The sequence below is a fragment of the Drosophila sechellia genome, chromosome 2L, assembly GCF_004382195.2.
Source record: "Drosophila sechellia strain sech25 chromosome 2L, ASM438219v1, whole genome shotgun sequence".
NCBI lineage: Eukaryota > Metazoa > Arthropoda > Insecta > Diptera > Drosophilidae > Drosophila > Drosophila sechellia.
Window position 1 is genome coordinate 18,812,182 of NC_045949.1, and position 24,330 is coordinate 18,836,511.

At 44.5% G+C, this 24,330-nt stretch overlaps 1 protein-coding gene across 1 annotated transcript; it reads left to right on the plus strand.

The window, feature by feature from the left end:
* Nucleotides 1-320: 320 nt before the first annotated feature.
* On the plus strand, nt 321-18,771 carry LOC6614662 (tyrosine-protein kinase Drl). Its single transcript, XM_002039053.2, has 4 exons — nt 321-815; nt 15,907-17,224; nt 17,390-17,686; nt 17,798-18,771. The coding sequence occupies exons 1-4, from the start codon at nt 710-712 to the stop codon at nt 17,907-17,909; spliced, it is 1,833 nt and encodes a 610-aa protein (XP_002039089.1). The 5' UTR covers nt 321-709; the 3' UTR covers nt 17,910-18,771.
* Nucleotides 18,772-24,330: the final 5,559 nt, after the last annotated feature.

Here is a 24,330-nt window from a genome sequence, read left to right on the forward strand (position 1 = left end):
ATATTATTAAATTTATTAGGATGTTTGTTGGTCTATTATCTAAACTTTATATGAACGTGGCTTATTTTGTTTAGGTAATTTAATAAAGTATATCGAACAGTATGCCACATTTGGTATTTAGCCAATTGGATGTTCGATGAGGTTGAAGGAAGTACAACATCGAACCGCAACCGAGTTCGAGTTTCCAACACGACTGTTATACGGGTACCAGCCTTCTGGTTCCACAGAACATGTCCACGAGCGCCACACACAGTCCACGGTCCACAGTCCACTCCGCTCGGCGTGGAAGCCATTCGCTTCGTGGCGAAGTGTTTGTTTATCCAGTTGACAGTTTGTGGAAAATCGTCACGGTGAGCGCATCAAACGCGGAAATCGAACGCGCACGAACGGCGAGAAAAGCGAGGAAAAACGGGTGCAGAGATAGAGACTGATTGGGGAATATGTGCGCCTGAGTTTTCCCGGCCAGAAGGCAAAGTGCCAAATGCTCTGACAAATAATTCCTGTAATAATCAGCGCGATTGAAATCAACGCGACGCTCGTAAAATTGCAAATGCAGCGCAAAAAGTGAACAGCAGTGCAGCGGAAATTAAATCGTTTTAGCGAGTGCCAAACGGGAAATAGAAAATCGGCAGAGTAGCCGAACTGCAGTTTAAACTATCTCTTCCTCTTGTTGCGACTAAACAACCGGCGGATTAATCGAATCCGAAAGATGGCCCCCAACTTGCTCACAATCGGATTACTTTTGACCCTGATCGCCAGCGGTCAGGCCCATCTCAATATTTTCCTCAACTTGCACGAGGTGCTGCGCCTAATCGGTAAGTAATCGTGTTGATTTTCGCCTGCCTTTTGGCTTTTCAATTAACTGGGCAATTATTTGCCACTTTGTGTGTGTTCGTCCGACTTTAAATCAAATTTGATTTATGCCAAGCCGGGATTTTGGCTCCTCGTTTGGCTCCTGGGCAAACGAATGCGACTAGCTGGGATTATTTACTCTTTTTGCGTAAATAATATATGCCTTTTAATTGTTTCTGGCCCCGGGAGCTACATATAAAGCAGTATTTTCCCTCCTTTAATTGGCCAGAAACCAGAAAACATTCTATTTGTCTAGCATGTTTTCCTGTTTCTTTGATTTAATTGTTTGTTAGACTTATCTAGATGAATAGAAATGCGAAAAGCGGTTTATATTTTTATTTATTTACGTTAAATTAAATTCGATTATAGAGTGAATTCTTCTCTAGATAAGTAATATGTGAATTTTCGTATTTAAAAAACATATTTTTGTTTCATAGTTTATCAAATTTAAAATGATTCACTTAGTAGAAAATAGTTGTAGTAATATATATCTTTAAAAGAAAATAAGTAGTAAAAGCATATAGTCCAAAAATGACAAAAATGAATTTTTAAATATTTTTAATCTTGTTTATGACCCTTGACCTGCGGTGTAGTTGCATTATTTATTTAACATCAGCATTTCACATAAATGAATACTACTTTAGTAAGCTTAAAAAATCCGAGTGACTGATTCTTAGCCCTTATCAAAACAGATTTGTTTATCTCCATCTAATAACCATGTTTCCACTTGGCCAAGCAAATCGGCTTGGGATGGCTAGAGTCCGAAGCCCAAGTACCTTTAATCTACTTTTATATTTATTCCTCACCCCCATCCCCATCCCCATGCCCAACCTCGTCTTCTTGGACCCAAGCCATTCCCCGCCAGAAAGAAAAACACACAAATCCTGTCGAAGAGATTGCCAAGCTAATAAAAGTGGGGAAAATTGTTTTACAATGTGTCACAGGGCCAGACAAAGAATTTACAACCCAGTGAATATAAAAAATAAATCAGTAGCCCCAATCCAAGACCCAAAGGGAAAGGGTGAAGCGGCCCAAGTTGTGCCACATCCATGTGGCATCATAAAACACATGCAAAGTGTTTGTTTGCGGATCGGGGGCAGGGAGCTGCAGATAGGGAAAAATTATCAAAAATTATGTTGTAAAATTTACAACACTCGCGTGTTTGTGCCTCCGGCTGATTGATGGGCGTCAGGAGTTTTGAAGTGCGGAGTGCGGAGTATGTAGGTACGCAGATTGCATCGCGTCACTTGTGAATAACTGGGTAAATATTTGAGCTGCAGTGCCGGGCTGCTAATCAGGCGCTTATCTAGCCGCTTATCAGCGTCTGCCACTCCTCGTAATTCATGTTTGATTGCAGTTGTGGCCGCCGAGTCCTGGCTGCTCCACTACACACCTCGCTATCAGTCGAAAGCGCCAGCAGACAATCAATCAAAGGCGATACGGCAACGGCATCGGCAAGTGGGTGGGATGGACTGGTATGGGATGGATGGCCAGTTGAGGCTTTCCACTTGACATGGCAGCGGGAAATTTATTAGTTGTGTCAGCCGAGTGTCAAACGAAATCAGCATTAAAACCCATTAAGCGGTGGCCGCTATTCATTTTTCGCCCGATTCCCGACTCCTCCAATTGCACTTTCCCCGGAGGGTTTTTGGTTTTTGGTTTTGGGTTTTCGGGATCGGGTGGCGATACCCTCACCAATTATTCAGCGCTGACAGCGGGTTGCATGCCTGACCTACTTTCCGAGGCTTCACTGTGTGTGTGTTCGCTAGGTGTCACTCTGTTTTATTTTATTTCACTTTATTTTTTTAGCGGTCGCTTCAAAAGCCTTTGTGTGAGTGCACATCAATTAAATTGTCAACCCAGGAGCAGAGTGAAGGAGAATCGCCCGAAGAAGAGCTCCATGCACTTGCATGCAGCTGCGGCATGGCATTCACTGTTCGTTAGGCTAACATCCATACCCAAACCCGAACCCATGGCACACATGGGCCATCCCATGGCCCACCCACTTCTCCATCCAGAAGTGCGCCCCAAATTGCTGTGTTCTATGCTATGCAAACCATGTCAGTTGTGGATAAAGCCGGGTGGCGGTGGCGGGGTCTTCTTGGTTCGGTGGCTCTGTGGCCCAGCTCGTTAGCGAAATGAGCGGATATGTAAAGTCGGTGCAGTTGATGGATTTTGCGGTTGCAATGAGTGACCAAAGTAGTCGGCGTTGGGTGTGGATAGTCAAGGGTAACACGTTATCTAAAGGGAACTACCATTATTCCATCTTAGGACACTGATCTCCCAGGCTTTGTGGCACCTGGTCATCACCACTGCTCATGGCAATGAAAGCAATTAAATTCATATACCCAGAACCTATAGCAAACTTTCCCCCCGCCACACACTTGGCTCACTTGGCTCAATGGGGCTTTTAACTTTGCCCAACTTTGTAGCCCTGCCAGCTGTCTGAGCAGATCCCTAATCCACGTAACCCATGGATGTTGCCAGTCACGTTTCGGGTCTGTCTATCAACACTTGCTAATCTCAACCCCATCGCATCTCTCTAAATGGTTTGACACTTTCAACTGGCGCGGGTCGAAGGATTCATCATCTCGAAATGAACATGATTTGCCGGCGAACAATGGCGATTGTTGCCAACTCACGTTTGGCTAATAAAAGCAAGAGCATTTGCCCCGCCACCAACGAAACATATTTCGGCAAGTAATGTGAACTCAATTAGGACGCAGCAGCATCATCGCCATCATCTGCATCCCAGGATTTGGCCCAGAAGTTGGAGCGAAATCTCTGGCGTGCGTGGCCAAAAATATTTCACCCTCGGAATAATTAATGCTGCAGTTGGAAGCGAAGGCATTAGATTTGCCCGAGCGTGCGGCATGTGTTGCCAACTTGCCACGCCAACACAAACAAGCGGTTGCCCCTGCCACCTGTCTCCTGTCTACACGGGGAAAAACATTTAGGTAGTACAACATGATTTAAAATCACTCTTATGTGCAACATAAGTACTCTTTTGCTACTTTTGGAATTGGGAATTTCGCTGTGTGTAGCGATCCATTCAGTTGCCAGGTTGTTATGTCTGGCTTCATGCAGAGTTAAACGCGTAATTGGCAAATGAACAACGCGGACAGAGACAGGCGGCAGAAATGTCGATGCAACAGTGACAAGGACGACGACATCAGCTGCTGCAGCAACAGCAACATCAATTGATGCAACAGCAGCAACAGCAGCAACTTCTGTGCCAACAGCATGTGCAACTTTTCGCTAGTCGGGCGGAAATATCTGTTGTCACTCGAATTTAAATAAATCATATAGGAAAAATGTTATAAAAATATATTTAAATATGAACAAATATTGCAAAATAGTAATTAGAAATATCTTGTACTTTCTGTGTTAATGATATTTATAATTATCTTATGATTGAGAGCACAAACTTTAAGTTCTAGATTAGTTTTTCTTCGTGCACTTCCATCCCCCACCCCTCGATAATGGCTAGTCATTGTGCCACTTCTGGCCATCTTTTCATCCCCGTGTGTTGCACAATATTACTATGCAGCATTAACAAAAAATCGGTTATGGTTAGGCAACCACGCCTACGTAATTGAAGCCACCACTGCGCTTAATTAAATCACTAAATCATTGGCGGATGTTGTGTTTGTTTGATTGTTGTTCAGGGTGACAATTATAGCAAATTATCATGATCTTGTTGTTCATCACGCATTCGCACCCACATACACATACATATGCAGATTTTCCAGTCACATACACATACATATGCAGATTTTCCAGTCAAAATGTTAACGTTTTCGAACGAAAAAAGTGCAGCAAACATAAACTAACAGCTTATGGGGAGTTTACAACAAATGGAGTCTTTAAATGTTTTATGCTGCCTGCAGAGCAATTTTCTGTTTAAATTTAATCGGATTGCACAAATAACCCTTTATAATCTTACATGCTTTACTGCAATTTACGATGCAAGTTGCATCTCGTCGCCAATAGTCATAAAATGTAATAATTATATTTGATTTATTTCTGCATATTTCGTATATTACGAGAGAAGCCCTTAGCTGTACTATTAGTTGCATAGCTTAAATAAATAAATTATATATATAAATTATTATTTGGTAGTGAATAATGCCTAATATAACCAAGTGCTCACCCTGTCAATCTTTATAATTTGTAGCATTCAACTGAACCTAAAAATAAGGCCAAAATAAAAAGATCAAAACTGAATTAAACTATCTGTAATTGCTTTGAAGCAGCCCATTTATCCGGCTTTCAATTAAACTAAATTTATTTAAATTAAAATCATATTTCACATTCCAATTCCCCAAAGTGCTTTCACATATCAACTCGATTTTCACCCCCTCAGTGAAAAAGTGAATTTCCTCAGTCATATCTAAAGTGCTTCAGTCGGTCCGGACTTGTTATCAAATTAATTTAATCAGTTTCAATTGTTTATGTTCTTTTGGACTTCTTCTTGCTGGGGGATCTGTTTTCGGTTGCATTTTCTTCTTCTGTGTATTTTTTTTTTCGGATTTTGCATGATTGGTGGTGGTCAGACACGAAATGGGAGCGTTTTCCGTTGCCGCCCATTTTCCCACACCCTCGAATGAAGAGCAGAATGAGTTGCATAACTTCCAGTCGACTTCAGAGTTTTTCCAAATTTTCGGCTGGTGTTCATCATTTGGTTTTTATGAGTTCTGTGTTTTTTTCTTCCTTCGCCTAGACAAATTGTTGCGTCCATTATGCGGCTGATTTAATGGGCTTCTTCGATGGCAAACACATGTGGGCGGTGGAAAAACTTGCTGGGCTTTCACAAGAACGAGCTCCGATTGCGTGTGGGGATTAAATCAAAGGAAAAGCCTCTTGTATTTATGCTAATCCTTGGGAAAATGCCAAAATCATCTTACCCGCGCACGGCAAGCTCAAACCAAATAACCTCTGGGCCATCATCATCCGAAAGCGAGGAAAACTCCAACCCGAGGGCAATTAAGCCGAGGGAAAATCACTTTCCCACAATCATGATGGGTGATTAGCAGGGGGTTGTCCGCTTTAATCCTGCAAATGCATCCACTAGGCTGCAAATAAAATGTCTAAATAAACAAAGGCCAATGCACGCGACCAAAAAGCAATTGTATCTAGTGGATACCTACGCATCCAACCCTCCCCAGCCCCGTAATCCTGAAGTGAGAAAAGTCGCACACAACAATGTCAATGGCGGAGGAGGGGCATTGGAAAGGTAGCAACCTTTCCAGCGGCACGACGTCGCTACCTAATGGACCAGAAATGCGTCGTGCAAACAAGCAGCCGCACCGGGAGCACCAGGAGCACCAGGAGCGCCCCCAGAATCACAGAATCACAGCTCGGTGTCCCTGTCCCTGACCCTCGTCCTGCCGTCGAACTGCGTATGCAAACAAACGGGCGCAAAGGGAGGAGGACTTGCGCCCGGAAGCGAAATGCCGGCCAGGATGGCTCTGCCACTGAAAACCGAATGAATAGCAGGCGGGCCCGGCACTTGAGCACGCCGTGGCTTCCAACCCAACCCTCCTCGGAGTCAGCGTCTCGAAGCCAGTTCCACCCCATGGTGAGCAAGGGGACCTCCTCCTCCTGCTCCTCCTCCTCCTACTTTCAACCCTGCGTGCAACCCGCGTTGAGTGCTTTATTTGCAACCGCTGGTGGCAGGGGTGCATGTGGATGTGGATATGTATGTGGATGTGCCTGGCCAGGAGCCTTCGCCTGCAGGCGAACTGCAGGCTGACATTACCGATGCTGACAGCGGCACAGTGGTGTGCTGTCACAAAAAGAAGTTATATATTTATTTATATTTACCTAAAGAAAAAATCAATATACCTGTATATTAAGCTGGAATGCATAAATGCGTTTATGTAATGTGAAAAGCTTATAGAAAATATTTTATTAAGCTTCGCATTTTTCCCACCCGTTGCACCACTGTCATATGCTTCCCATATTTTTCGATTGCTGGCGAATTCCGGCGGGCGCCTCGTCGTCCTCCTCCCTTTCCCTTTCCCTTCGCTGCCCACCACCCCTGGGCCATCTTGACATGACTCTCGTAATGAGCCCGTAAATTATTTTTATTATTTTGTATTTAATTTTTTCATTGCCCGCCTTTGTTCCTTGGCACAACTCCTTTGCGTTCGGGCGACCGACAGGAAGCGGAGGAAAAAATGCCGGCGCGTGTATGGCATCCATTTGATATGAGAGAATTGATTGTGGGAATCGAATGTGGTCGTTCCGTCGCCTGGCAGGAGGAGGAGGAGGAGGGGTAATGAACGGCCAATCGATATTCAACGAGATGGCGAGGCACAAGTCGGCACTGAAGAAGCCTAAATGAAGCATATTATGGGTCTGTCGGGGAATCCATTAACCAAATGCTAATTACTTTCCGCACAATTATGTGCTGCGAGCTCCAAAAATCTATAAGCACATATTTACCCAGTGCAGCTTATTGGAAAATTTCACACGCCCGCACAGCAGAAGCTACCATGGATGCAGTAGCTCCAGCTTCTTCCCACGCACAGGGAAGAGATAGCGAAAGTGGGGGACTTTCCCTCTACGAAAACACATCTGGCTGATTCTCTCTGTCTGTGTGTGTGTGTGTTCTGATAACATGGATGGCAATTAACCATATTCTGGAGCTCTTATGAGCCCATGAAAAGGCGATATGCATGTGGGGGCCAGTAATGATTTTCTTTTGGGGGATAATCTACAGATTGAACTAATAGCTGAGTGGGGGATCGTATTTATACTACACTTTTCTAACTTAAAAACAAAGTAATTACGGGTATTTAACCCAGGAAAACATGAAAAATTTAAAGGTGTGAAAAGTGCATTTCAAATACTTCAACTTAAAGTGCTTTTTAATTGTGGAACTTTTCAAAATATATATTTAATGCACAGGCAAAGGCACCTGAATTGTGTTGCATACTGTACATTAATATTTCCATACAACAACAGTTGGGGCACGAATAAAATTATTTTATGAGCCAAGTGGAACACGTTTAACAAAACTTTTGAAAGCAGCTTAAACTTGCGAGCGTTATTCTTTGGCATCATAAAAACAAAACTTTGGTCCACAGCCGAGCTGAAAACTAAGTCCCATAACTCAGACAAACAAATTTCGAAACTGCAGTGCGTTCGATTGCCCCAAATTTCAGCTTTTTTCTTTTTTTTTCTGTCAGTTGGGGATGATGTATCTCAACATCCTCGGACATGTGCCAATCGTTTCGCGCTGATCAAAATATATATAACACTCTTCGCATGGGTTTATGTGATCAGCAGACTTGGCCTGGCCCATATAATTTATGTCTGCAATTGACGACAGTGAAGAGTTGCTGTTTTCTTCATCATCATCATCATCATCAGCTGCGTTCGGAATTTTCCTGTCACGCCCGATGAAAACTGCAAGTGGCACGTGAAGGGGAAGGAGACAGCCGCAGAATCCTGATTATGCTGCGGTTTATTTTAAGTTTAATTAGGCGATGAAGCTGAGTATTTATAAAATTCATTTACTTCGGGCACCGCGAGGGTGAATTCGACTGATTCGCTCCACGGCGAATGCAATTCGCTCTGCGTTCTTCCGTGAATTAGTCGCGGTTATTATCATGTCTGTTCCATGATATGTGAGTGCTTTTGTTGGATTCTCTTCGGTGGGGAGCGTGAAATGTCTGGTAGTTGTTCAGGGGGTGAGTGGCCATTGGCAACATAATCATTAACATATTTAAATGTGGCATAAGCCAGGAGGGGTTGACTACCAATGAATAAATAAGTGAGTGAGTATTCGTGTGTATTCAAATGTAAATCTATTAAGTGAGTGGAAAAGTAGAAGTTAATTTCATACGGTTCCTCCTTTGAGTATCTAAATTTCTGGCAATTAAGTGTCATTTAAACAATTTGTAAGCCAATATGAGTAGGATTATGTAATAAATGAATGAAGTTGCTAAATACCTTCTCACCTGTTTGTTTCGCTTGCATTTTTCATGTTCTCGTTTTCATAGTACGTCATCATTATGCTTACCACTTACCCACTTAAACAAACATTTATTTAACGTCCGTCTAATTAGTTAAAAGCCCCCGCATACAATTATCTCACCGCTAAGCTGTGTTAATTATACAGATCTTAACATATGGATGTATTTTTTCCACTTTCCACTTATCCACCGGACTTGATGAGCAAAGCAAACCACCGCCAAACGGAGCAGAGGGAAAAGCGGTGGGAAAAGCGGTTGGAAAAGCGGTGGGAAAAGCGGTGGGAAAAGCGGGGAAAAGCTTCCAATTCAGCACCGTGTGTGGCAAAGTTTACACTTTTTGCTTGGATTTTCCGTTTTATTCTTCTTGCTTCTGCATCGTCACGTTTACAAGATGATAGAGCCTTAACCACTTTTCAACGGCGAATGAAAACAAACCAGAGTCCAGAAATATATGTATTTGCTTGACCCAAAAAACACTCGAAACAAACAAAGCTGAAAAGTTTCCGAGTGGTGGGGTTACACCAGCCACTTTTTTTGGGTGGCGGCATGGGTGACAATGTCCACTTCAGTGGCAGCAACGCCTACGCCAATGCAACAATGCTAATCTGCTCTTCCTGCCGCCTTCTGCTCTTTTGTCCTTGTTTGTTGGGCGAGCAGCTGGTACGCAACAAAAAAGTCAATACTACTGGAGAGCTCCTCTCACTCGGTCAGAGTCATAAATTACCGCATCCCTGGGGTGCTATTGAAAAATATGTGCGTTTCGCTCCCTGACGATCCGCCTCGGCCGCTCCCTTCACTGTTTGTTTGGGCCCGCAACGATGCCCCGAGGACGAGCAGGCTCCTCCGGCGTTGGCCAAAAACCCGACTGCCTTGTCAAAATTGTTCATAAATTTTTGGGCTGAAATTTCAGCACAGGAAGTTGCTGTTTACTTAGCTCACTCACACACACACTGCGTCTTTTTGTCTTTTGACTGCGGAATGGGCCACCCATGGCGACAGAGGCTGTGTGCATATCCAAATCCACAGCCCGAGCAGACCCAGGCAGTAAACCGCAGGGCAACGCTTGGGGCTCCATCTTCCAGCCAGGTGGTGGAGATGTTGGAGGTGGTGCCACCTGTCCCTCCCCCCAGAGAAGCCAGTCCCAGGCCCAGAAACCCCACCCATGGGCAATCCTAAGCAGACCATTTGCTTGTCCCTGCCTGGTGGTCTGGTGGTGGTCGGTCCACCGCCCTCGCTTTATGACTTACCATAAATTTTATGACAGCGCCTAGACACCGATATACAGACGGATTCGGAGATCCCTCAGCCAGAGGTGATAAAAATTTCATTACGTCACGCAATGCAGCTCGAGCAAAAAGGCTATCACACTAAGAGAAATAACAATTAGTCGCGTTATGAAAACGTTTCACATAGTAATGCAATTCCTAAGTAGTTATATGCCTACCTTTTAAGCATACTATCAAATCATTCACCAAACTAAGTAAATCCATTTAAGTTGGAACTCAGAGTTTTCCTCAGTGCACTCCCTGCGAAATTGATAAAAAAAACTTGGCACCAGTGGCAAGTTAATGGCAGAAATCCCCGTCGAGGGTGGAGCCCGGAGGCAGGACTGATGGATGTGGGCGGGTCTTGCCACATGAACTGGATTCCCCGTTGTCTTCGCCAGGTGTCGGTTGCTATCGCTCGGATAATAATCACATTAACTTCTCCAGATAATCACATTAAATTTAAGAGCTCGCCCGTTAATGCTGCCTTTGATTTTTTATGAGTCAATAAGACTTCACTTCATTCCAGTTCACTTCACTCCCTATCACGCCTTTGATGAAGGCAACCGCCATCTACTAACCCTACATTTGTGGTTCCACTGCGCACCTGCCCAAGTGCCCGTCGAAGGACTTGCTCCTGCGTATCAGCCAAGTAGCTCGGGCATTAGATTAATTACCGATTAGTGGTGGAATAATTAAGCTGTTTAATTGCCTTGACCCAAATGGGTTTCAGTCAGGAAAGGTCCTTATGAGTGAGCTTCGGAAATCGCTTGCGTAGAGCCTGAATAAAATAACTGGAAATCGTTGGTCGCTAGTTGTAGAGAAATTGAGAAATTATAGCAGAGTTTTGCCTAACTATCCTTTTAGGGTTCGCATTGTTTTTCCATAACGAGTTTAATTTATTTAAACCGTAGTCTTTCTCTTTATATATTATGTTTAATAGTTTCCCATGGCACGTTATGGAGTTCAAGCATAAAATGTGGTAATTAACTCTTGGATGGTTAGTTCAACACACATTTAAGACTATTAGAAGAGCACAAGGCAAGGCAATATCGTTTCGTAACTAGTTAAGATCTTTGCTCCTTTACATTTTTAATTGAAGTTCGAGACTCAAGTAACGAGGCTGAATATACATATAGATTTTTCCCCAAGGCCAGACAAACGCCATAAATGTAATGCGTTTCTCTTATGGGGCTCGTCATAGAGATCCACCAACAGTTGGCAACATAATTTATGCACCACAGCCCGCCTCCTGCGCGGAATTTATGGTCTTGACCAGCGGAGAGCATCCATATCCATCGCACCAGGCCGCGTCGAGGTGATAATGTAAGGGAAAACACACGAGTGGGGTGGAGGCATCATGTGTGCTGCAGGCACATGGAGCCATGGCTATGACTATAAGAAGAGCTCCAGCATCGCGGTATAAGGAGCAGTACCGGTATCCAGCGGTATCAGACCAGAACCCCAAGATGAAAGACCAAAGACCAAGGCAAATAAATTGCAGCTGCTCGAGCGGGGCGATGAAATACAAATAGAAATACTTGGCAGCTACTGGACGTTGGATGAAGTTGCCACAGAGTTGGTTGGTCGGAACAGGGGGGAATCTGACGGAGGCAGCACACCGACTGTCAGTCGCAGTCACTCCACATGTCCTTTGGCTTGTTTGTCTTACACTCTGACGCTCCGTGGATCGCAGCCGGGTGAAGTAACGTTGTTTGGCCAGACGAGACTTGGCCAAATGTCGGGCCAACGCAGTCAAGCACGAATCATGACCATTTGGGCATAAAAATTACCTTTCCTTGGCCAATGGTTCACTGGAAGAAACCGAAGTGGAATCGAGACACAGTGACATATTGGTTTATTCATTTTAAGACAACAATTTTCAATAAATTTCTTAAATATATATAATTTGAAAATACCACAAATATGAACTTCTGTTTTATTACCAGTGTTTTCAGTGTACCAAGTTCGTATTTTTTTTTCAACTTTTCTTGACCTTTTATGGTTAGCTGGAGCTCAGATTCCCGACTCACCACTCGACTTGGCTCCGATTTAATCAGCCTCGCCGACTAACATATAATTTTGTGAATTGCAAGTTGCATGATAGGCACAACGGCCATGTAGTTATGCAGTTTCCCAGGCCCAATGGAGGAGAGTAACCCTTCCTCTGCATGGAGGCCAGCAAATTGAATCCGCTTGGGTTGCGATGTACTCGCCTCTGGCTGAGATAAATTCCGGGCTTTCTGGGCTCGTATGCAGATTGAAATGGCAGAGCCCATTAGATTGCGACACAAGCCTTTTCCCGCCCAAGAAAACAGAGAGTTGGCCCGCGGTAATGACCCTAAATCAGCATCAACTTCTAGGCCAATGCCCAAACGAATGTCATCATCCACGGCTCCCCCCCTCGAAAGATGGAGCATCCCCCAGATGGTAATAAAAATGTCGTCTGACTTTCGACGGGGGTGTCTCCTTTTGGTTTTTGGTCCCTCTGTCTGGGTTTAATGCACAACATATTCATGTGTCAAAAGACAATTTCGGATTTATGGCCTGCGAAATCCCCAGCCAGAATCCAGAATCCAGCGAATGACGCAATGTGGGCGAGCAACCAACAACGACAAAAAATATGTTAAGAAAGCATAAAATGATATCCAAACTACCCACTATGATCTGGTCTGGGTTACAGTCTGGTCCTGGTTTCGAAATCTCTCGCTCATGTCTGCCTTGGGTTTGCATAAATTAGGATCTGGACGGGTTGCTGAAAGTAAACGGAAGTTGAGGTGGGGGGAATATTCAGTTGGTAGCGCAAAAATGGCTATTTTCTTTTTTTTTCCAACCATATCTCTGCATGTGTGTGTGTGAAAGAGTTTTCCCTTTTTTGGTTGATGCGTTTGCTATGGCATTTTTAGGGTTGTAATTGAAATTAAATAGATGTCGTGCCATGAATTCAAATCGCTCTCGTTTGGCCTGCAAAATGGGGGTTCTTAAAGATTTAAGGATGTGAAATCAAAAAACTAAATTCTTGTCCAGAAGTGGGAGAACTTCCAGCTAGATAGAAGTAAAATAGTTTGCACCAAAAACTGTTAGCTGAAATGCATTCATCCTTTCTGCGTTCCTTCAGCAGAAATGGCTGTACTTAAACTCAACTCTTTCCCGCGCTTTTTTCACTTCGTTTTATCAACACCCAGCGAGAAAAGCAATTGCTTTTCCTACCCTTCAGACATATTTCCTGCACTTGGGTAACTATTTTCGCACAGCTTGAACAACTTTTACTTTTCTCCAAACGCTGAATTTATGTGTCACTGGCACTGAAACGGGCGAGTGGAAGTGGAAATGGAAGTTTTGGGGCGCCGTCTCCCCCCTTCCTGCTCACATTCCCTTCGTCCCTTGCCCTGATTGATGTTGGACAAATCGATTTTCCTTCCTTCGAGCCACCTGGCTTCGCAGCATTCCCCGTGTCGCCAGCGTTTCCACATCCGCAGCATCGACTTCATTTGTTGGGCAATCAGCTCTAATTAGCACCAGACCAAGTTGAAATGCAAAACGCGTTGCGAGGGGCGCTCGAGGGGTTGTGGGCGATGGGTTGCTCAAAGTAAATTGCTATTACTTGCCTATAATTGTGTTAGAAGTCGAGCGCTGCGGCGGGGGTGCTGGACCAAAAGTTTTACATCTGCGGAATTTTAATTGTAATTGTTTTCAAAGTTGAATACCAGAACGGGCGACTGACTGATAGGAATTGAAGGGCAAATAAAGATGGTGTTTAAAGGGTTTCGCAGTTTTAATAGTTGGTCAACTTGGGCTTACATAATGATAATGCTATAATAATACAAATTGGACTTAGGAAAAGTCTTCGCGACTGTTTGAAACTATGTTCTATAAACCATTTACGGTTAAGTTAAGTTGCAAAAAGGATTGCAGCAAGCTGCTTTGGGGCTCTTATCGTCGCATTTCGTATATCCGCTCACATATCCACTTCTTTTTCTGTTTAATGAGCTGCACCTCACATGTCTCCGGCCCATTAACCCTTTGACCCCGCACCGCAGCGGCGCTGCAGTTATCACGAGCTCTCTATCTGGCTTAGCTGGGCTCATTATGCGACAGTTTCTCATATCTACCCTTAGACCTCGAACTCCAGTCCTGCCCTTACCCTACCCATTCCCAACTAAACTCAACTCAACTCACACGGCTTACTAATTACATTTTCAGAGTGCAAACGAAGCGTGCGAGCGGCGGGGTGGGGTTTGTCTGGGGGTCTGGGGGTTTGCCCCACTAATTAGTACGATATATATGTGTTTATAATGCGGACCGCTTTATGCGCTCCTCTAGTTCCCGGTGGCATGAATAGACCGAGGAATAAGTGGCATAAATTAAAATAAAATGTACAAGTATGAAATGTAACTGCGGCCGGCCGCGACTGCGATAAAAATCTAAAATAAACATGCTGCAGCAGCAACATGCAACATACACACACAGCAGCAGCAGCGGCGACATCAGCATTAATTAAGCATGAACATTTAACCTGCCCACACGGCCACGCCCCCTCCATGCCACATCCGAAAAGGGAGTCGCGTGTCTTGGCCAGGGGTCTGCCTTCCCTTTTTTTATAATTTGATTGATTTATTGTGTATCCCACGGAGGCGCCTCCACGCAGTTGCAGCAGCAGCAGGATTGAGGGGGTATCCCACGACGTCTTTCCCCCGAACGCATGGCTAATTTAATTAAAAATGCATTGTTGCACCAGCAACAGTTGCAGGTTGAACAACGCACGACCTGTCAAAACTATCCGATCAATTTGCAGATAGGGATAAGGACAAGTGGAGGAGGGGATGGTGTAGGAACAGGTGTTAGCCGGTGCTCCTAAATAGGCATAAATTTAGGTGGAAAATGTGGGTTTTTCTTGCGTTTCCTATGGGGTTTCTGCGTTCGTCCATCATCCCGTCATTGTTAGCCAACTTATTTGTTGATTGTCCGCAATAAAAAAGGGTCGAAAAGCGGGCTGGGCAAAAAAATTACAATCACTTTGGCAGCGCACAGCATGCCATTTAACTCCTTCAATATGTCACTAAAGTGTCTCGAACGACAGATATTTGCCCAGTTGCGATCCAGCTGGAGGAAAATCAATTTTCCACGCCTCCGATGAGCAGAAGAAAACTGTTATCCCTTGTGATTGATTATGCAGCCGGGTCGAGTGACTGAGCGAAAAGTTTTTCTCCCATTCACTGGCCCACAAAAATATATCATTAATTTCGCACCGATTCGATGGGATTATCATTGGGCGTGGGCGGATTAGGTGATGTGCAACAAGCTTGCACACGAAATAAAACGCAACATTGAATTGAATGAACTGCTTACGTCGCAAGTCATTATTATATTGTGTGGTAGGATGAACACTCATAAGGCCCACTGTACCATGTAGTAGCATAGTTTTAGGTATGAAGCCCATAGTGGCAGATCATATCCCCGTTAGGAATAAGAATATTATTGTTATCACGCTCTTACTTATAAGCTAGCATTAAGAGATAAGAATGTATACCTAGCTCACTCAGAAACGCATACACACTGCAGAGAGCATAAGGAAAGAGGAATAGGCGAGACGCGACATTCGGTGGCGTGTGCTTAAAGAGACAAGTTGAATAAAGGCTTTATGAAATTATTGAGTGCATAACTTCATTTTTCGGCGTCCACAATTGGTATATAGGAACCTTCAATGCAACACTAATGTTAGTTTGATTGCTTGCTAAGATACATTTTCGAACCATTTTTGCAAGTGTACTAAATATGCTTACCCTTTTTCCATCCATTTGCAGGAGTCTCGGCGGAGCTTTACTACGTGCGGGAGGGCGCCATTAACGACTACGCCTTGAACTTCGCCGTGCCCGTGCCGGCGAACATCAGTGACGTGACCTTCACGTGGCAGTCCCTGGTGGACCATCCGCTGCCTTACAGCATCAACATCGCCACATCGGACACGGAGGTGTTGCCGCGTCCCATTCTGAACATATCCCGGATCGGTGATGTGCCCATGGAGCCGCAGACATGGGGCATTGCGCTCAAGTGCTCGGGCACCAGGAATGCCGAGGTTACGGTCACCATAAATGTGGAGGTGATCCTGGATCGGGCGACCAACAACAATACGAATCTAATCTTCAAGAGGAAGAAGATCTGCTTGAGGGAGGAACAGGACAGTGCGCACGAGGAGTACGACGACGACGACTTGGACTTGCTGCAAACGGCGCGTAAGGGACATGGCGGAGATATTCACTATGTGGATCGCAACGATGAGCATGTGGTCGCCAATGGACACCAGGCACCGGAGAAGCAACGACCGGTGGTCACAGAGTCGCCAGTGGGCCGTGGAAACTCGGGTGGATCGAAGCGCGACTTTGACCCGATGCTGAGGGAGAACCTGGTGCCACCGGCCAGTGGCCTGGTCACCCTAATTGTGGGTGGCATCCTGGCCCTGGTGCTCGTTTCCACCCTCATCCTGATAGCCTACTGTGCCAAGGGCCCCTCCAAGCGACATCCCTCGAACGGAGTGCATCTCATTAAGACCTCGAGCTTCCAGAGACTGCCCACCATATCGTCGACTGCCCACAACTCGATCTACGTCTGCCCATCGACCATCACTCCCACATATGCTACGCTGACGCGGCCCTTTCGCGAATATGAGCATGAGCCTGAGGAGTTCAACCGCCGTCTCCAAGAGCTGACAGTCCAGAAGTGCCGCGTCCGGCTCTCCTGCCTCGTCCAGGAGGGAAACTTTGGGCGAATCTATCGCGGCACTTATAACGATTGCCAGGAGGTATTGGTCAAGACTGTGGCTCAGCACGCCAGCCAGCTGCAAGTGAATCTGCTGCTCCAGGAGTCCATGATGCTGTACGAGGCCTCGCATCCGAATGTCCTCTCCGTTCTGGGCATCTCCATCGAGGACTATGCCACGCCCTTTGTGCTCTATGCCGCCACCGGTAGTGTGAGGAATCTGAAGAGCTTCCTGCAGGATCCGTCGTACGCCAGGAGCGTCACCACCATCCAGACGGTGCTCATGGGCTCACAACTGGCCATGGCCATGGAGCATCTGCACAACCACGGCGTCATCCACAAGGACATTGCGGCCAGAAACTGTGTGTAAGTATTCCCTTCGGTGTTGGGGTTGCAAATGAAAAATGAGGTGGATTTAGAGGGAATATTACAGAAGGATTAAGGTCAAATGAAAATAAATTGACCTAATTACTCACCGGCTTATTATATATTTAATATTATAATTTAATTCGCATTCCTTTTCATCCTCAGTATTGATGATCAACTTCGAGTTAAGCTCACTGACAGTGCTTTGAGTCGCGATCTCTTCCCGGGTGACTACAATTCTCTGGGCGATGGCGAGTACCGACCCATCAAGTGGCTGTCCTTGGAGGCCCTGCAGAAGTCCCATTACAACGAGGGCAGTGATGTTTGGTCCTTCGGCGTTCTCATGTGGGAAATGTGCACTCTGGGTAAACTGCCCTACGCTGAAATCGATCCCTATGAGATGGAGCACTATCTCAAGGATGGATACAGACTGGCCCAGCCATTCAACTGTCCCGATGAGCTGTAAGTATTTCTCCCTGTACATAGTTTATATATTATTTTGATGAGTTGTTATGATTAACGTAGTTTGTTTCTTAAACTAATGCAATGGTTTGCCATCTTTGTCACTTGCAGCTTCACCATTATGGCCTATTGTTGGGCCTCCATGCCAGCTGAGCGACCTTCGTTCAGCCAGCTGCAGATCTGCCTATCGGAGTTCCATACCCAGATTACCAGATATGTTTAACCAGCGGTGCTGAAGCATGCCAAGACCTGTAAATATAACAAGAGGCGACGTCGCAAGATTTTCCAGCAGACCACGTCGTCCACTCTGTTCCCAAAGACATATTAAATGGTAGCGCCTAAAAACTGGGGTACGTAGCAGCTCCCCAGGCATAAATGTACGAACGACTTATGAGAAGATGTGGAGGGTGGACGGTGGAGGGTTAAGCGGCCTGAAAACTTCTATCCACATAACTCCTAGTTATATATTTAGTCAGTAAGGACATGTGACATTTCAATGCAAGAATTAGGATTATCTGAAAAACATAAACACCCCATGAACTCCCCTGTTAAGAAAAACACAAACGTTCTCTCTTGAAAAAAAAAACCCAGTTAAATTGATCCTAAGAGAATCCCTGAAAAGATCCACAATGAATAAAAATAAATAGCAAATATTGATATACAAATCGTAGCTAAAACAGATCCATTAAATCAGAAGCCAACGAAAAACCAGTGCTAGGATAGAACCCAAAAAAATATGTCGTAGTTTAACAGAGAGCGTTGCAAGTTTGCCATTATAATGGGATACCAATAAGATACCGATACATATATCTGTGTATGGACATGTATTCAAGTGTGTGTTTATGTCTAAGAACCGTAGTGCTAGTAAGACTCGAAATATTTATGTTAGTGCACAACCGACCCCGAATCCTTAACCCTAAGTTACCGCCCCTTGTACGCGTAGTGCAGTCTCGAGTTGTAAGTTTTTGTGTAATATACTTAAGCAGTTTGCATTAGTTCTTGAGTTACTCTTATGGTTTTCTATGGCAGAGACACAAAGGAAAACGATTTCAATAAACGTCCGTGCATAATATTTAAAAACAAAACCAAATGCTGACTCTTTTTTGAAGTGGGCCGAGGGGAAATGGCACGAGCAACGCTCTGCGGTAAGTAAGGCCTTCTCATTGAGCCGGGCCACGCCCGTCACTTAGCCTAAAACAACGCACTCTAAGAGCAATGTGTTGTTTGGTTACACCACCTACACCAGCCCCCCAACCACCCAGAAACCTATACCCAAACCCCGAGTAAGTCCAACCAGACCCAACGCAGCCGAACCAATCTCTTTGCAGCACAAAAGCATGTAATGCCAACTGCCTATTTGAGAGTAGGCAATGTGCCCTACCTCGCACTACAGGTGCCGCTCGATAAGGGCAACTGTCTCGAGCAACATTTATAGCTACAGAAGCTGATCTTTATCATGCATACTCGTGTTGTTCCCAGAATTGCTAAACAATGAATTGTATAATTCTGTACATATAAGTTATTAGTTCTCATAAAATTTCTCCTTAGGGACATTCCACTGTATACACTGGCACAGGTAAGGTCCTTCCCGCACACCTGCACGTGAATTGTAGGTCGGGCGAGTGGAAGGACCAGGTCATGGCATGCCTTTTGATTGCCATGCTGACACTACTTAGTTTTTGGCACGTCATGCTGGGGACATGATGTTGGCAGCGTCCTTTTTAATATGCCCGTCACACCATCAACGAGGGAAGACTAGTTTTTGTCCGCCTCCTCTTGGTTGCTCCTCTTGGTTGCTCCTCCTTGGATCCTTTAAAACCGCTCCGAGTCGGCTGCCCGCTTGGCACGTGCCCACAGGCGGGGCATTTGGCTAAAGCCACCACGCAAATCGAAAGCTAATAAGTACGCGACCATCAAGGACTCGCGTCCTCCACGAAAGTGGCTTATACTGAGTCACAAATCTCCTGCTTTATGCATAAATTTAGTTCATTTTAAAAAGTGTTTCTTCTCGTTCTTTATAGAGCGAACGAACATTACCTTTGAATCATTAATAACTAAAGAGCCTTTTAGCCAATTCCTAGCTTCTTCTCTATACAGTTTAGTTATGAAGCTTAGCTACTTTATTTAAATGCCCAACTAGTAATATGAAAAAATATCACAAAAAATACTTTGTGGCCAATCTGCAGCGCAGGACGAAACCAATGCCACAAAAAACTTTCAACTAACTCTTAAAAGTTCAAAACTTCAAAGTGATATCGATGAAAGAGCAGCGAACTCGTGACTCGAGTGACACCGATGAAAAGAGCGCATCCCTTTGACTTTTTCAACAAATTGCCAGCAGTCAGTTAATATCCATAAAAATCGCCTTGCGGTCTAAAAAGATTTATGGAGTCAAAAGGAACTCGGAACGCAATCAAAGGGCTCAAAATCGCTGAACTCGAATAGTTGCGTTTCAATCAAATTAAACCACCGAACACCGAGGGGCGTACAAAGGATATTAAGTTATTAAAAAGCGCAGAAAAGGTGAGCTAGTCCGTCCAAAACAAACGTCCAAAAGCCACATTGGTACGTCAAAAGAGGGTAGCAGTGAAACCGAAGTCGAAAAATGGGCGGAAAATGGAAACCGTCGCTGAAAAAAAAGTGAGTATGGAAAAAAAATTGTAAATTGAAAAACAAAAGCCAACTGGAACTTTGTTTTCGGTCAACACTCTAAGCCAAAAATCAACAAATATAAAAAATTTGCTGGCACGTGAGGCAGCATTTCAATTTTTTAGCCTGCTGGAAAAGTTTTCTGCAACGGCAATGGGGAACGACCCCCCCTCCCCTCCACAATACCATAAAACACCAGCAACCAGCAACCGGTGAGCGGAAAAAGCGGAAAAGTGGAAATGCGGGGAAAACACGAGTGAGTGAGAGTGGGGCGACATCGTCAGTCAGCGAGAGTGGCGTCCGCTGGGTGCCATTTGGTATGCCCTCGGCCATGCCCCATCCTGGATGCCCGCCTCCTGCGTCCTGCCCCATGATCCCCATGTTGCCCATGTTCCCCCAGTTGCTTACCGTTCTCCGCTCCCTGCGGCTACCTGATGTCTGAACTTTTCGCTGGATGAGCTGGCGTGGGTTGATGAGTAGTTGCCAGTGCTGACAGGTTTTGATTGGCTAAACAATTTGGGTCAATCTAACTATTAGTTTAAATTATAAGCTTAAAATCTTAAAAAAATAAATGGTCTAGTCTTGTATATAAGTGGGCAATTTTCAATAATTTCATATTATACAGATCCGTTAGGGCTTACGAATAGGATGTTATACCATTATGATTTGACCTATGTATTATGATTTCTATGAACTAGATACATTTAACATCACTTATCACTAAAATCCTATATATCATTCCATTAATAAACTAGATAATTTTAATGAAACTTTTTTATTCACTTTATTCGAGCAATTTTCCAATTTTAATACCTTAACTTCTTGGAGTATTTATAAAAAAAAAGCTATATTTGGCTGAATCCACCAGTAGGGAGTAGGCATCAGTTGTGGCGATGGGTTGGCCAACTGCATCCCAACTTTGCCAAAGTCGCGGGTCGCGGGGCCTGGAATGTCCTCGAAAAAATTGATTACTTTGTCGAGAGCGCGACGCGGTCCAGTTTGGTTCAGTGTGGACGGGTTGGCCGACTGGGATGTTCAAGCTGTTGATTATGGCCACGGGGCATTAGCTGAAAAATAAATATTTACCTTTGAAATTATGAGGCAAAGTTTGCCAGCTTCTGCTACGAATCCTATGATTGTTGCATCAGCTCGGCTCGCTTCAAAAAGTTTTTTTTCGATTGCAAAACTAATTAAAAAGTTGATGGAGTTCGTCGCTTGGAATTACTTTTAAAGATTTAATTCGAGAAGAGCGGGAGTCTGTTTGAATAAAAGGGTTTCTTGAAGAAGTCAGAGTTAATTTCTTCTGCGGTTGTCACGGGCAATAAATAGGGGAAAGGAATTAAGATGTAAATGTCAACTATAAGTTGTATATTTTCACTATTATTCCTAATTAACTAAGTTAATTCTTCGTCATATTATCAGTCATTTTCTAATCTCTGTCAATTAACTTTAAAGCGTTAGTTTAATTGCATTTTATGTGCAACAATCGTAACAAAAGTCAACATTTTCCCATGTTGCCTAAAACTTTTGCCCGTTTTTAAGTGATTTTAAATTCCAGTACCCCCTAGGGTTAAGGAATGGCCATAGACAGTTCTTAAGTTTTTTAAGCTGAGAGCAGCGCGCTGCTTAAGCCACTTTCTCAACTCGACCCTAACCGATTTTCCCGCCCGCTGAGAAAATGCCAAATGCAAAAATTGTTTTTCAATTTCTTTTCTTTTCTTTTTTATCCAATACGCGCAGCGGAACGAAGCAGCAGAACAGAACAGAGAACAACATTAGCATACAACTTTTCTTATTATTTTTTATGTGAAAAATTCACCAAATTGCCGCCGTCGCTGCGAAATGGGAAATGGGAAAGGAGTTTCGGGAAAGCGGAGCGAGTGGGAGGGAGGCAGCACCGTCAGCAACAAAACTGCAAACGGCCAAGGAAGCGGAAACGGAAAGCATACAACGCCAGACAAACGCCAAAGGAAAATTTCGTTTGCTCGGTGGTGTAACGAAGGGCTGTATCCCAGTACTCATGCATACATACATATGTATGTATTTGTATCTGTATCTGTGGCTCTATCTCTGACTGTATCTGCAGATGTAGCCGCGTCGATGAGTCAAATCCAATGGTTGAAAAGTGAAAACCATCGCGAGTTGGCTCAAAATACATAATAATGACATGGAAGGAAATGATTTTCATTTGCCAGCTATCGCCTGATTGGAGTTACGGTTAGCCAACTTTAGCTGCACTCAGAGAAAATAGGGATAGAGTATTATATAGTTTCTTTTATAGTATAGTATCTTGTACAGTATCTTTTTTATAAGCTATTTATTAAGTATTGCCTTAAAATTCGGTGTTATCATTACATTCTTCCTGTTCGGTTTTTAGCCCGTTTTTGGTATAAAAGACATTCGACCATACTATTCCCTACTTTTTTATTGTGTAGCCTTCAACTCCAGCTACCGCTTCATTTGTCGCAAAGTTTTATTGAATTACTCGGGCGTGCCTCCAGTCGCAGACTGTCTATCTTTTCGAGTGGTTGGAGGATTTTCACGGAAGCGAACTGTGTAGGAAGTTCGTCTTCCTTTTGATTATAACGCCTTTGAAAATTCATTAAAAACTTTTTCCACTTTTTGCCAACGTTGTCAATCGATTAGCACCACTGCCTTCCCTTTTCGACCGAAAAGGGCGACACGACCTGCATTCATTTATCATTTTGCACCGCCACTTTTCGTCGCTTGGCGCCTTTGACTTTCTGCCAATTGTCATTATTCATCGCAAACTGTTTGCGAGCATCCACATCCACCTCCATTTCCCATTTCCACATGGCCAGCACTGTTGAGTACTGTGAGTTTCCCTTTAGCAAGTTGCAAGTTGGCCGAAAATTTCCCACATATGCCGGACGCCGTGTGATTAATTGTCGCAAGTATGGCAGGCTGCCTATGTACGAGAATCGAGTGAGTGAGTGAGTGAGTCGGTGGGTTATTGCTGGTTATTTGTGTTGACGCTAAATTCTGCAGTCAGGGCTCATAAAACACTGGCCGAACTTGCGATTGCGATTGGCGGGGGAATTGAACTTAAAGCGGCCAGTGACAAGTTTCACTCATGTGATTTATAAACTTGGCTTAATCAAGCGCTGTCGCATTGGTGTTATTCGAATGGTTGTCTCTGTCAACGTCGATAGATTGGATTCTTGTATGGTATTGGCATATCTTTGTCAGTAAGATAGCAACAAATTGCCAAGCTTAGTTTGTTTTAGCACCCTTTAAGTGTAATTCTGGGTGATGTTTCCCCAGCCAGCTCATCTCTATGAACAGATTCACCACACAGATTTACCCCTTTGGCATCAGCTTGAAACAATTGCACAAAGCAGCGACAGTCGGGCCATTATATCGGCGAAATACGGACTCCCAGAGCCAAAAACACACACACACACACGAATCTCCTCTTTGGAATGCAGCGAACGCTACATCAATTTGTCGAATAAGCAACTTAATCATTTGCCATTGTCAATGCAATGCGGCTGCCTTTTGGCCATTACCGATGCTGTTGGCCGAAAGGATGGGGATCTCGGTCCAAAAGCCAGGATGTCGAATGGCTAGCTGGCTGGCTGGCTGACTGGATGGCCGGAACTGGAACCAAACTTGAGCCCGAAGGAGGATGGCCGGCAGATGGGCAAACTCGAATAGAACAGAAACGTTGCCAAGGCTTCGAATAAAAATTATGCAGACTCGAAACAAGGACGAATGAGCTGTGGGTGGTGCAGTGGGTGGCGCAGTGGTCGGCGCAAAGGGTGGTGCAGCTCCATTCAACCGACAAATGTGGCCATGCCACTTGCTGCCAAAATCAGCACGGCCAAAAAGGGGCACAAGTTGGAGGGGCTTAACTACTCTACTTGGCTACGAATCTCGTGCCCCGTGCCACAGCCTCTGCCACAGCCTCTGGATTTTTGGCTTCAACTTCAGCTTCGGTTTTAGCTCTGGCTTTTGGACGACTGCAGTTGCAC